Source organism: Schistocerca nitens, chromosome 3 (genome assembly GCF_023898315.1).
Source record: "Schistocerca nitens isolate TAMUIC-IGC-003100 chromosome 3, iqSchNite1.1, whole genome shotgun sequence".
NCBI classification, from domain to species: Eukaryota; Metazoa; Arthropoda; class Insecta; order Orthoptera; family Acrididae; genus Schistocerca; species Schistocerca nitens.
Genome location: NC_064616.1, coordinates 785,288,438 through 785,302,485, shown reverse-complemented (window position 1 = coordinate 785,302,485; position 14,048 = coordinate 785,288,438). Strand labels below are relative to the sequence as shown.

At 43.7% G+C, this 14,048-nt stretch overlaps 1 protein-coding gene across 3 annotated transcripts in view; it reads right to left on the bottom strand.

The window, feature by feature from the left end:
• Positions 1-14,048, bottom strand: part of LOC126248799 (protein FAM102A) — a 496,607-nt gene that overhangs the window by 107,238 nt on the left and 375,321 nt on the right. For all 3 annotated transcript variants that reach the window (XM_049950189.1, XM_049950190.1, XM_049950191.1), the window contains exons 3-4: positions 6,075-6,265; positions 5,349-5,506 (exon numbers count right to left, since the gene is read on the bottom strand). In XM_049950189.1, the coding sequence (XP_049806146.1) occupies positions 5,349-5,506; positions 6,075-6,265 (349 nt within the window). The remainder of the gene's footprint in view (positions 1-5,348; positions 5,507-6,074; positions 6,266-14,048) is intronic.

Sequence of the window (14,048 nt, the reverse complement as noted above, 5' to 3'; positions counted from 1 at the left end):
AAACTGATTATGGTGACATGCCGCCTAGGCTGCTACATTTGCGCCTGGGTACGCAGTGGAAAGACACCTCATTTCCCAGACTTTGAAGATAGAGCAGTGCGTCCTGGATATTTTGGACTACTTTATAAATTTCATATGCTGCGAGGAACCTTGCTACTGCTCGCAGCCTGCCCTCCACACACTAATGTCGCGTCGAAACCTACTTATTTTGTAAGAATGTACTCACCATCTGCTGGTGTTGTAGACAACTCATGGACCCCACTACTTTCTCCTGTCTGGGAGAGTTGATCACGAACGAAAGTACGCCCATGTAGCAAACGATGCACTATGCATACGCTCATATCAATATATACTCTACGGCACAAAAAGACGCACCACGAAGGAACTATCCCATTGGAAGTCGATAGGTACGGCGTAAATATACAAACAAATGATTGCAGTTTCAGAAAAAAAATGGATAATTTATTCAAGAGAAGGGGCTTCACAAAGTGTGCAAGTGAATAACACATTGGTCCACCTCTGGCCCTTATGCAAACGCTTATTCGGCTTTGTATTGATTGACTGAGTTGTTGGACGTCCTGCTGGGGGATATCGCGCCAAATTCTATAAGCAGAGCTGGTTGGAGGGCCCTGCCCAATAGGCTCCAAACGCTCTCCATTGGGGAGAGATCCGGCACCTTGCCGACCAAGGTACGGTTTGGAAAGCACAAAGACAAGCAGTAGAAACTCTCGCCGTGTGTGGGCGGGCACTATCATGCTGAAATGTAAGCCAAGGAGGGAAACAAAATGGATCTTAGAACATTGTCGACGTACCGCCGTGCTGTAAGGGAGCTGCGGATGACAAACAAAGGGGTTCTGCTATGAAATGAAATGGCACCCCAGATCATCACTCCTGGTTGTCGAGCCGTATGGCGGGCGACAGTCAGGTTGGTATCCCACCGCTGTTTGGGGCGTCTTCAGACAGGTCTTCGTTGGTCATCGGGGCTTATTTCGAAGCGGGATTCTTCACTGAAGACAATTCTACTTCAGTCAATGAGACTTCAGGCCGAAGACGTGTCTGGAAACCGCCCAGACAGCGGTGGCATAGCCTACAACCAGGAGTGATGGTCTGAGGTGCCATCTCTTTTCATAGTAGGACCCCTTTCGTTGTCATCCGCGGCACCGTTACATCACAGTGGCAAGTCGACGATATTCGACGAGCCGTTTTGTTTCTCTTCATGGCAAGCCATCCTCGTTTCAGCGTGATGGTGCCCGCCCACACATGGCGAGAGTTTCTATGCTTGTGTTCGTGTTTGCCAAACCTTACCTTGGCCAGCAAGGTCGCCCGGTCTCTGCCCAGTTGAGAACGTTTGGAGCAATGTGGGCAGGGCCCTCCAACCAGCTTGGGATTTGGATGATGTAATGCGCCAATTGGACAGAATTTGGCACTATATTGCTCAACAGGACATCCCTCAACTATGTCAATCAATTCCAACCGAATAAGTGCTTGCATAGGGGACAGAGGTGGACCAACCCGTTACTGAATTGCTTAATTTGTTAAGCTCTTTCTCTTGAATAAATCAACCATTCTATCTGAAATTGTAATCACTAGTTGGTGTACACATGCAGATCACATCTACTGATTTCCGTGCCATTCGCATAATTCCTTCGTAGTGAGTCGGTTTTCTTGTTTCAGAATGTACATAAGCGATCTATCGGAAAGCGCGAGTAACACTCGCGCGCGTGTAAATAAAGTACATGAAGTGTTTAACATCTTACTTGAAACGGAGCAAATGTTCGGCCTGGATACAGATTGGGAACGAAATCGGTCGTGCCATTTTGGAAGGAAACCTCCCGCCATCTGCCAGAAAGAACAACTTAAATTTGAGTGGCTGGACGGGGATTTGAAACCTGCTCTTCCTGAATGCGAATGCAATGTCTTAGCCATTGTACTGCCTCTTTCGATTACCCGAGATGCTATTGTCTATGAAAAAGACAGCTCGATGCGAGGCTCTAGGGTCAACTGACTTATACAACTCGTCACTATGAGACAGAATAATCAAGTGCGATGGCTTCTGCAGTACAGAACAAAAGCGGATGTATGTATCTCTGTAACCAGTCATAAGAGTCAAATACGTACGGCTTCCTTGCGAAGAGAGATGCAGTGAAACTAATACGCAGTCTTAACCATAGTAGTGGCGAAACAAACGACCCTTATTTATTGGCAGAAATCTGTGAAACATTAGGCTACCTGTAAAGGAGACGATTTCAGAGACCCTTAAGCGACATTTCCTGAGTACTGTTAACATCTTTCATGAAATTTCAATCACCAACTTTCTCCTCCGAATGTAAAAATATTCTGTTGATGCCCAATTACATAGGGAAAAATTACAATCGTAATAAAATAAGAGCTGCTCTTTTTTTCCCGCGCGCTGCTCGGGAGTGAAACGGTAAGAAAAATTGTGTGACAGTGGCTCGATGAACCTTCTGCCTCTGTGAATTGCAGAGTTTTCATGTAGATCTACATCCTCAATACGTACGTGCTTCGTTAACAAAATGATAGCATGGAAGGCACCGAAAACAATTTCTGGTAGTAACAATACGTGGGAGACGTAGAGAAATAACTCACGAAAGAAAAAAATTACTTAAAAATTTTGATGTAATCATTTAATTTGTCCGTAAAACGATAAGAACAAGATAATGGAGACAAGTTCATAGAAAGTGTTGTGTTACATCTTCATCGTAAATGAGGTAAGACTGCTGATGAGGCAAACTTCGGCCCCATATTTGTCAATATTCCCTTTTTTTTAAAAAACAAATCAAACATTGCCTGGGTGTAACTATTTGTAAAGGTGTCAAATACAGCGATCATGCATGTTTAGTTGGCGGTAAACCAGGTGGTATACTTAGGTTCACTAGTTAAACACAGGGTGTCTCAAAAATAATATACGTTTTGCAAAGTATTATGTAGTTAAAACTATCGATCGCTGCGCCACCGCTCGGTTATTGGAGAAACTAATACATTGTCTAGTTTCTATTCATTGCCGCTAGATCTTAGTTGTCTTCTGTTCCCTTGGTTAGCGTCAAATCATCTAAAATTGCTACTCCGAAGCAGAAATCATTCTGTGTTCTCGATTTTTCAAAGTGTAATTCCGTGATTACAGTGCTAAGACGTTTCTTGTTGAGCTACCAAACTGGTCCTCCGAATGGACGACAGTTTGTGGAAACGGGATGTGTATATAAAGGAAAGATCCTTGACCCCCTCGTGTTTCCGACAAAAACGTCCCACGAAATCAAGCCGCTTTCCAAAGTAGTCCTACGAAATCAACTCGTCATGCCAGTCGGGAGTTATAACGGTCTCCAACAACAATTTGGCATGTTTTGAGACATGGGTTGGTCATGGAGCTGTTACAGGCTCTATGTCATAACGTTAAATGCAAACGTGTGGCATTTTCTGATGATCTTCCAGAATGCTTTTGACAGTGACAGCACTTTCTCGCGGAACATTTTGTTCAATGATTAAACGACTTTCCATCTTAGTGTGAAAGGAAACAAAGACAATGTTCGAAATTGGGGCCTACAGTACCCACATGCACACAGTGAACATGTACGACATTCACCCAAAGTGCTTTGTGCGATATCCCACTCATCTGTTTACGGCCCATTCTTTTTTGATGGAAACGCGATTAACGGTCAGCAGTGTCTTCCTATGTTAGGAAGCTGGTTGTTTCCGAGACTGAACGTGGACAACTTATTTTTTTTAACAAGAAGGGGGACGCTTCACCGGATCTGAAAGAAACTCTATCGAGCCGTTGAATTTGTCGTCAAACTACCGGGGATTTAGCACTTCTCAGCTGGCCTCCACGGTCACTGGATTTGACGCCCTGTGACTTCTTTCTGTGGGGTTTTATTAAGAACAACGTTTATATCACAGAACCTAGGGGAGTTGAAGAACCGGATCCGTACTGCCATAACATCAGTAACGATGGACATGCTTACCCGAGTATGGGAGGAATTCGAATATCGATGTGATAGTGCTCGTGTCACTAGTGGAGAGCATATTGAACATCTGTAACCAACACTTGAGAGAGTCTTAAATATGTGTCCCAAGTTTCATATTTGTATGTCTCACAGTTTATTCAATACATGCGTTCTAAACACCCCGTACTACAGAAATGACAACGGCCTTGCTGCAGTGGTAACACCAGTGCCCGTCAGATCACCGAAGTTAACCGCTGTCGGGCTTAGCTAGTATTTGGGTGACATTTCGGGTCTACCGAGCGCTGTTAGCAACCGGGGTGCACTCAACTCTTGCAATGCCAACTGAGGAGTTACTTGACTGAGAAGTGGCGGCTCCGGTCAAAAAATGACCCGCGCGGAGTGGCCACGCGGTTTAAGGCGCCATGTACGGATGGCGCGGCCTCTTCCGCCGGAGGTTCGAGTCCTCCCTCGGGCATGGGTTTGTATGTTGTTCGTTGCGTAAGTTAGTTTAAGTAGTGTCTAAGTCTAGGGACCGATGACCTCATTAGTTTGGTCCCTTAGGAACACACACACACACACACACACACACACACACACACAAATTGAGAACGGCTGGGAGAGCGGTGTGCTGACAACATGCCCCTCCATATCCGCATCTAGTGACGCCTATCGGTTGAGGATGACAGGGAAGTTTGTCGGTACCGTTAGAGCCTTCCGAAGCCTGTTCGGACGGAGTACTATGGAAATTCAGTCAGCCTACAAAGGAGATTGCTTACGAAACACTCGTGCGACCCATCGTAGAACACTGCTCAGTCGTGTGGAACTCATAGCAAACAGGATTAACGACACATGTTGAACGTATACAAAGAAGGGCAGCACGGACGGTCATAGGTTTGATAGACACACAGGAGTGCAGCACGGAAGTGCTACAAACTTGAATTAGCACACACTTGAAGGCACAGGCTGATTATCTTGCGAAAGCCTATGTACACAGTTTAAAGTGACGAATCTCCGAGTATACAACAACCCCCAACGTGTCGCTCACGCAGAGACCGCGAAGAGAACATCCGACTAATTACAGAATGCACAGAGGCATTTAAGCTGTCATTCTTTTTGAGTGTTGAGTCACATAGAAAATTACTGTCTCTTTTCCGCATCCAACCTTGAATTCTATCACTAGCCAAAAAGATTTCCTCGACCTGTTTCCTCTGTAACAGCGCAAACGAGGCACAGCTTTCCCGTAATACTAATATTGTTATCGACGAAAGAAAGACGTCCGGGATCTATGTGGGATTTCTCCAACCAGTGAGCTGGAGCGTCTCACCTCTGCAGACAGCCTCACCACATATTAAGAAGCAGACGCAAATCGATGTTAGGAGATGTTCTGACCTGATGAGAACAAGGCCGGCCTCTTCTTTGGTAAGCTGCCAAATCCCGAGCTGCCGCTTGCCACAGATCCCGCCACTGAGCCGCTGGAGTAGTCGTCTCTCCTCTCAGAGCCTTCCTCTTGTACAACTACTGGTTTGTGTTTTAGAGATGGCGACGGACTGAAATCAGAGAACAATTGCGATGAAGCAGCTTACCATAACATAAATATTTAAGTTTTTTGTCAAATTTTCCAAGCCATTTTACATTTTTCAACGGGAAAAACAGCATTTTCCAGCAAAAACGAACAACCTAATGCAATCGAGCTTCTTAAAGTTTACCAAATTTTCGCATAATCCGATGATTCATATATGAAGGTGTAATGAGACCAAAATGCCAGTTTAAAAGATGAGAAGAGTGGCGCTGGAGGAGAGAGCTGAAGTCCATACAATAGAAAGCGCTCCAATGAAAATGTTTTAATATCAGTCAGTTACTACAGTATTATCTTCAGAACAATAACCGTTTTGAACCTCTGCTGGCTACTTGTTTCAGAGAAGATAATACAGCGATGCTAAATGTATTGATGTTTCAAAATATGTTCACTACTGCCTATTACACACAAATGAAAACTTGATTCTAACATTCTTCAAACGGTTAGGACTTAAAAAGTGAAAAAAAAATTAGTTTCTTCGTTATTTTCCATAAATTATACTGAAAGGTACAGGAATCTATTACATTTTTAATACTTACACTTTAAATAAAATGTCTCCCGACAGCATATTCATTTTAACGGATACTCTCAGCATAGAATTATCTTGCCTATGCCGCGTATCGTATCCTTCTAGCAGGTACCTTCGAGTCGTCTCCCCGGATCCAGCGAACTCGGCAAGATTCAGGTCACAAAAACCAAGCTTCTGGAATGATCTTCCGCCTTTCACTTCCTGAAACGCAACAGAAGCTTCAATGACTAAATTGTATGACACATGATTCATTAAGTTCTTCGCTGAAAATGCATTGCTTGAAAAAACTTTTGCAATTAACTGAATGTTAGCCGGCAAACGTAGCTATGCTAAGTTGTTAAGTACGTCTGTTGAGTCCCAAATATGAGTGTCATGTCACATGAGCGAACGTTGATGTAGGAATTGCGTGTTATCGTCTGGTGTCCCATGGGGTAGCACTGGAACAGCCTAGCAACAGTGGAATCTTATTCCTTTTCACGTGGCAGGTATGCAACTAAAGGTAACATGAACTGCAGGTAGTAACTTAAAGTGTAGGTAGTGCGTGCACACGTCTGCATATTGTTGATATGTGGATATTGACGAGTACGGAAACTAAAGTAACACGTGCACTAATCCAGGAAAGCACCACTGACTTAAAACATTCTTCTACGGTGTAGGTTATACTGTCAACCGCTCCATGAGACTATTTCCAGAGTTTATGGATTTTAAACAGTGTACTGGCGTTCAACCATCTTCGTGTGAGGCCACATCACATTTATTACTGACCTTTTAAATTCACTGCGATTTACCCTCCTCTGTCACGGAACGAGTTATTTTCTCACACACGTCACTAAACTGAACTGCGCTCAAGTAGACCAGACAAATGCAAAAACGGCCACAGGTATTAAAATTTGCTCTTGCAGTGCAGAGCCTGAGATAACACGCACCCTCCCTAAACCAAAAATATGTAACCTTACCCACCATCGACGTCGATTTGAAACGCAAGCAAAATTGATGTTAGTTCTTTTAACTAAACCACAACACTGGCAGTGAATTATAAATATCGATACACGCCTCTGTGGGCTCCAACGGTTAAAGTCAACCTGCGGAAGCGACGTCAATTTCTGAGTAGTGACACTTAGCAAGAATGGACGGATGTATACCCACTCAAAGGTGTCTTCCGGGAAGCTAGTAAGCAACTGGAACAAAACTTGATCTCTCTCATTCCAGTCAGTCACATTTAGTGGAACACCAACCATATAGTTCCGCAACTTCGTTGGTGTTACACGAAGACCGCATTCTGCAGACTTCCCTCGACCATTTCTCTTCCTCTTCTTAGCTCGGGAAAGTAAGCAAATCCTCGTTTCAGTCCCTCACAAACTACGACGCAGATCAGGCCCATCTGGCAGCCTGGATGCTTTTAAGGCTTCTCATACGACTACACTACTGGTCATTAAAATTGCTACACCAAGAAGAAATGCAGATGATAAACGGGTATTCATTGGACAAATATATTATACTAGAACTGACATGTGATTATATTTTCACGCAATTTCGGTGCATAGATCCTGAGAAATCAGTACCCAGAACAACCACCTCTGACCGTAATAACGGCCTTCATACAACTGGGAATGGAGTCAAACAGAGCTTGGATGGCGTGTACAGGTACAGTTGCCATGCAGCTTCAACACGATACCACTGTTCATCAAGAGTAGTGACTGGCGTATTGTGACGAGCCAGTTGCTCGGCCACCATTGACCAAACGTTTTCAGTTGGTGAGAGATCTGGAGAATGTGCTGGCCAGGGCAGCAGTCGAACATTTTCTGTATCCAGAAAGGCACGTACAGGACCTGCAACATGCGGTCGTGCATTATCCTGCTGAAATGCAGGGTTTCGCAGGGCTCGAATGAAGGGTAGAGCCACGGGTCATAACACATCTGAAATGTAACATATTCTGTTCAAAGTGCCGTCAATGCGAACAAGAGGTGACCGAGACGTGTAGCCAATGGCACCCCATGCCATCACGCCGGGTGATACGCCAGTATGGCGATGACGAATACACGCTTCCAATGTGCGTTCACCACGATGTCACCAAACACAGATGCGACCATCATGATGCTGTAAACAGAACCGGGATTTATCCGAAAAAATGACGTTTTGCCATTCGTGCACCCAGGTTCGTCGTTGAGTGCACCATCATAGGTGCTCCTGTCTGATGCAGCGTCAAGGGTAACCGCAGCCATGGTCTCCGAGCTGATAGTCCATGCTGCTGCAAACGTCATCGAACTGTTCATGCAGATGATTGTCGTCTTGCAAACGTCCCCATCCGTTGAATCAGGTATCGAGACGTGGCTACACGATCCGTTACAGCCATGCGGATAAGATGCCTGTCATCTCGACTGCTAGTGATACGAGGCCGTTGGGATCCAGTACGGCGTTCCGTATTACCCTCCTGAACCCACCGATTCCATATTCTGCTAACAGTCATTGGATCTCGACCAACGCGTGCAGCAATGCCCGCATTACGATAAACCGCAATCGCGATATGCTACAATCCGACCTTTATCAAAAAGTCGGAAATGTGATGGTACGCATTTCTCCTCCTTACACGAGGCATCACAACAACGTTTCACCAGGCAACGCCGGTCAACCTGCTGTTTGTGTATGACAAATCGCTTGGAAACTTGGAACAGCACATTGTAGGTGTCGCCATCGGTTCCAAGCTTGTGTGAATGCTCTGAAAAGATAATCATTTGCATATCACAGCATCTTCTTCCTGACGGTTTAATTTCGCGTCTGTAGCACGTCATCTTCGTGGTGTAGCAATTGTAATGGCCAATAGTGTATTTAAGCAAATACTGGACTGACTCCATCTTTAGAAAATGTTTAAAGAATGGGTGAAACAACAACATGTGAAACATACGTGGCAGGCTTCTAAAGCATTTTACACGTCTGAGGTCATCCCTAGAACAGTTTAGTTACCACGAAGTCTGCGGTGCAGTCAAGTGTAACTGGCCACTCGTCTCCGTGGTCCTGTTGTCCTACGACAATAAAAGAGGTGGCCCGGAGAAATCGCAGTAGCATTCTGCGGTTAAAAGCGGCCGTAAAAGGCGGAAACAGTTTTGAGATAAGATAAACTTTACCGCCGTAAATGAAGTCTTACAGCTTCTCACTTCATGTGAGAGGAAATTTGTTTGCCAGGTTTCGATGCCTGCTTTGTTCAGTGTATCATGTTATCAACATTTGGCCCACTGCAAATACGGGCATTCACCTTCTCATAAACGTCCAGGTCGTTAGCGATCGAACACCAGCCCGGTTGAACAATGACGGGCTTTTACAATGAACCATTCGAGCATTCGCCTGCAGCATTCTACGAAAAATACAGAAACGTAAGTCTCGATGGCGGAATGCGAATTTGAATTACTCTCGTATCACATACAAATCGCGTCTTAAGTATTCGCTGAACAGAGAAATCTGGAGTTGTGCTCTGCCTCTGATCTCCATAACAATTAAATAAAAACATAGCATTATTCCTGCTTACTAATAGGCAAACAAGCCATGCCACGAAATAATGAAACGATATATTTCTCTATTCGAAATTTTATTGAACCCAAATGTCAAAGAGCTGTCAGGCATTAAAATTAGCTGGTGTACACATTTATTGTCGTTACTACAAGCATTGGACAAAATGTAACTTAGCTTTTCAATGGAGGGATTTATGTGTGATATAGTTCTGTTGAAATTTCCGCTCAATTTGTAAATCAAAGATCGGTTGAAGCACACTAACTACATCCAATCAATTACTTTAAACGGAAGATCATTTGTTCACAATAAACTCAATTCCTGCGAAAAAAAAAGTTTGTTCTGATATAACATTACACACCCTTTCGGCTACTACATAATTGTCACTGAAATTATTCGTCGCCTTCTATATCCATATTTTTACTTACATACACTATCACAATTATTCGTTTGATTTAAGTTTTCGTATTTGGTTTCTTTTTCAGAACTTATCCGCAGGATTACTAACATTGATTAGGCTTCAGAAACACTTCTTATGATATCCAAACCATATTTTTGTACGATGTCCTCGGAACACGTATCACATAAACGTTCTTGCAACGTATAATCTTAGGGTTCTTTGTCATCAGCTCACAATCATCCAAGCCTTGTTAGTATCCAACGATGTAGCAATGTGTAAGGTACTGTACGAGTTTGTCAACACTGCCAACATCAAGATATAGCTCCCTGCGCTTATAATCTAATGCTCTTGTTACTTAAAATGCTAGCGGAAGACTAAAGCTCAATTCACTCTGCAAACTATGGAACGCTCAGCCTCTAAATGTATGTCGCTACGTACCTCCTATGTGTACATGTCTGAGCCGGCCGGAGTGCCCGTGCGGTTCTAGGCGCTACAGTCAGGAGCCGAGCGACCGCTCCGGTCGCAGGTTCGAATCCTACCTCGGGCATGGATGTGTGTGATGTCCTTAGGTTAGTTAGGTTTAATTAGTTCTAAGTTCTAGGCGACTGATGACCTCAGAAGTTAAGTCGCATAGTGCTCAGAGCCATTTGAACCATTTTGTACATGTCTGAATACTTGCGTATCTGTAGGTGTGGCTGTAACACCCTAGTCTGGTTCTTGTAAACTTTTATCCTATTTGGTCTAGACGGTAGTTACAGGCCCAAACAAATATTCAACTTCCTATCCGCAGCTTTTGAAACAGTTCACATATGACATACAAAGACCATTTTATTGTTAATTTTGATATATAGCCATTAATGTGGACAGAATACCCCAAACGTGTACCAACGGCGATTTATCATTTCTTATTGTGTTACCCATAGGATTTTTATAGCATACTACCACTGTGTATCGTGTTTTCCATTTTCGTCTTGTTTACTCGCTTTGGTACATACTGATTGTAAACCTTGTTTTATGTCGAATCAGTCCTTCGTTAATGTCACATGGTACCTGGGTACGACTTAAAGTAATGTGTTCCATGAACTGTGAAAACCAACTGTAATGTAACATTTCCTGTGTTTAGCTGGCTGTATAGGCACTTTCAGAAGGCCAATAAATTTAAAAAAATTCTTATTAGCTGTGATGTAATGGGTTTTGTGGAGAATACCTCCCATGGAAAATACTGTAAAGTCTAATACGAAAGCACTGCTTAAGTTACTTTTCAACGCTTTCTTTGAAATAGATTCTGAAGAAAATTGATTAGCTCAGCCGATCTACAAGGTTGAAATACCTTGATATTAGTAAACAGTTTCATCCAAAAGATGTTTTCATAATATTAAGTAAAACTTCCACACGAAAGCATCGATTATTTACGAAATAATTTACCTTGCAGCAGCGTAGACTTTAGTTGAAGGGCATTTTGTGATGGAGACATTCCGCAACAATGTCGTCATCTTAGAAGACTGCACAAGCTCCCAGTTCACTTAACTAATCTCGTTTGGATGTGATCTGCCGCTGTTCATTGTCTCCACTGCCCTGATCAATCACATGACTTTAAAATTAATGTTACGCGTTTTCTCCTTCTTAAGTGTTCAATTCTTGCTAGTGGACTGCTGTTCAAGCATTCTAATCCTCGGGGCGTACGAAATTTTCTTCATTAGTATTTGGCGTCAAGAGAAAAAGTTGTGGGGGGATATAGCTCGTACACTAAATAAGTAGTGCCTCGAATCTATGCCGTTTCTAATGGTGGGAATGTTTGACACTGTTAGTGTAGATCCATCTGTGGGGTCGTAGCGTTATGTTTCGAGACTGTATTAATAAAAAAAAATGGAAAAAATTTAAGCTGGTGGCTTTCAAAGTTTCAGGTATCTTACATAGTCGCACCATACATACACACACACACACACACACACACACACACACACACACACACACACACACACACACACACACACACTTGAGTACAATACACGGAATTTTCATACAGCCTTGTGAAACGTCCAGAAAAGTCCTCGCTCGTCACATTGGCTCGACTGCCGCTTATGTCGTCAAAACTTTGACCCTTCACGTGAATTTCTGCATTTTGTCGTTTTGTGGTAGGTTCGTATTGAAAACACCATGTGTCGTCACCCACGGTAATTTTTCTCCAGAAGAGAAATGTCCGCGTTTTGCATTTCAGTCAAGTCGTGGGAATGATCCACGCATCGTTATTGTCCGGGAAGCAAGGTGTGCGGACAAACTATGCACACACTTCTCTCTCCTTCAAAACATCGTGGAGAATGTCTTTAACATTTGACTTGGAGATGATCCATTGCAATTCGTGACACAGCAAGGTTGACACATTACAGCAGCGGGCCCACTACTTAACACTGCCAGCTCGCAACTGAGTGATTTTTCCATCCACGATTTCGTAGCACTCCAAGCAGAAGTCATTTAATCTTCATTGATTTCATTTCCACGGGTCATTTAATTTGACTACATTTCATTCCTGTCATATTTATTGCTTGTGGCAGGGTAAGCCACGAGGCTCCATAGAACTTAGTGGAACTATTCCCGTACACCTCGCACACCACATACCTCTGATAGTAGTGTTCGGAGGAGGAGGAGGAGGAGGAGGAGGAGGAGGAGGAGATCAGTGTTTAACGTCCCGTCGACGACAAGATCATCAGAAACGGAGCACAAGCTCGGATTAGTTAAGGCTGGAGAAGGAAAGCGCACGTGCCCTTTCGAAGGAACTATCCCGGCGTTTGCCTTAAGCGATTTAGGAGAATCATGGAAAACCTAAATCAAGATGGCCGGACGCGGGTTTGAACCTTCGTCCTCCCAAATGCGAGTCCAAGTGTGCTAACCATTGTGCTATCCCCGCTCGGGAGTAATGTTCGGAAATCATAAAGGGAAACATCAGTGATAATGAAAGTATGAGTCAGGTCTCGAGGCGCGCTCAGATAATCGAATGGCTAAGACGACTGCTTGCGATAAGTAGGAAACCATCGCTCAATTCCCGTTCCGGGACAAATTTTCGAATATTACTAAATACTTACCAGAAAGATTTCAATCGCAAACCGCTCAATCCAAATCAGTCGTCTGTTATCAAGTGTTCACGTCATGTCATACCTTATCGAATGAGCCGTAGAACAACGCTGAAACAAGGCTACCTCAAGTCGCAGTATACACAATATAGTGCAAAGTCTCTGGGTACCCCAATGTGTGTGCTTGTGTCACAGCAGGCTATTCTGACGAGTCAACGTCACTGACATTTATTGTATCAAAATGAGAAGGGAGCGAGTTCGGCACTGCCAGAGGAATTCCATAGGAACTGTGTGTGCCCAGGTTAGCTGTAGCAGTGTTACTGCTGAGTGGAAACGCCATGGAAGAACCGAGCCCAACCATCGCTGAAGAAGATCGCGTAACTATGAGAAGTACTGTCCGGCTAAAATCGGCAGACATACTTGTCATCTGTTACAGGGGGACTTCCGTTACAGTCATGCAGGCTGCAAATAGAGCCATCGACAAGTGAAAAGATCTTTTCACATTCGTGTCGCTGCCCGAAGTCCATTGATCGTAAGAATGAATGCGCCATGCCGTTAAACGCGTTGTGAACAATGCCCCTATTGGTCTGGGGAGTAGTAGAACACAGTTTTATGCAGTGATAGGTACAGTACATACGACTTTCGCACGTGTGCTGGACATGGCGAATGATTCACAAACAAAAAAAATGTAATTCTGAGGTAGTGAACATCGGTATATAAGTGGAAAGATAATCGTTGTGTTTTTATGTTTTTACACGGATTATTGAGTTTGGTCGATTACACAGTGAACGCTGGTGTTGATGATGCGATTTCGATAATAGCAAGCCTCTCACAGTATGGCAATGTAGTGGAATCAGACTGTTCTTATATCGGCATACCAATGCTGCTGTCCAGGAATCTTATTTGAATAATGAACTGGGTGTTGCTGGAATGACCTGCTCAAAACCTCGACTCGACATGTGTCATGCGAACTAGAATGTCGACTACACGTTACGTAACTTCCCCGAAGATGAAC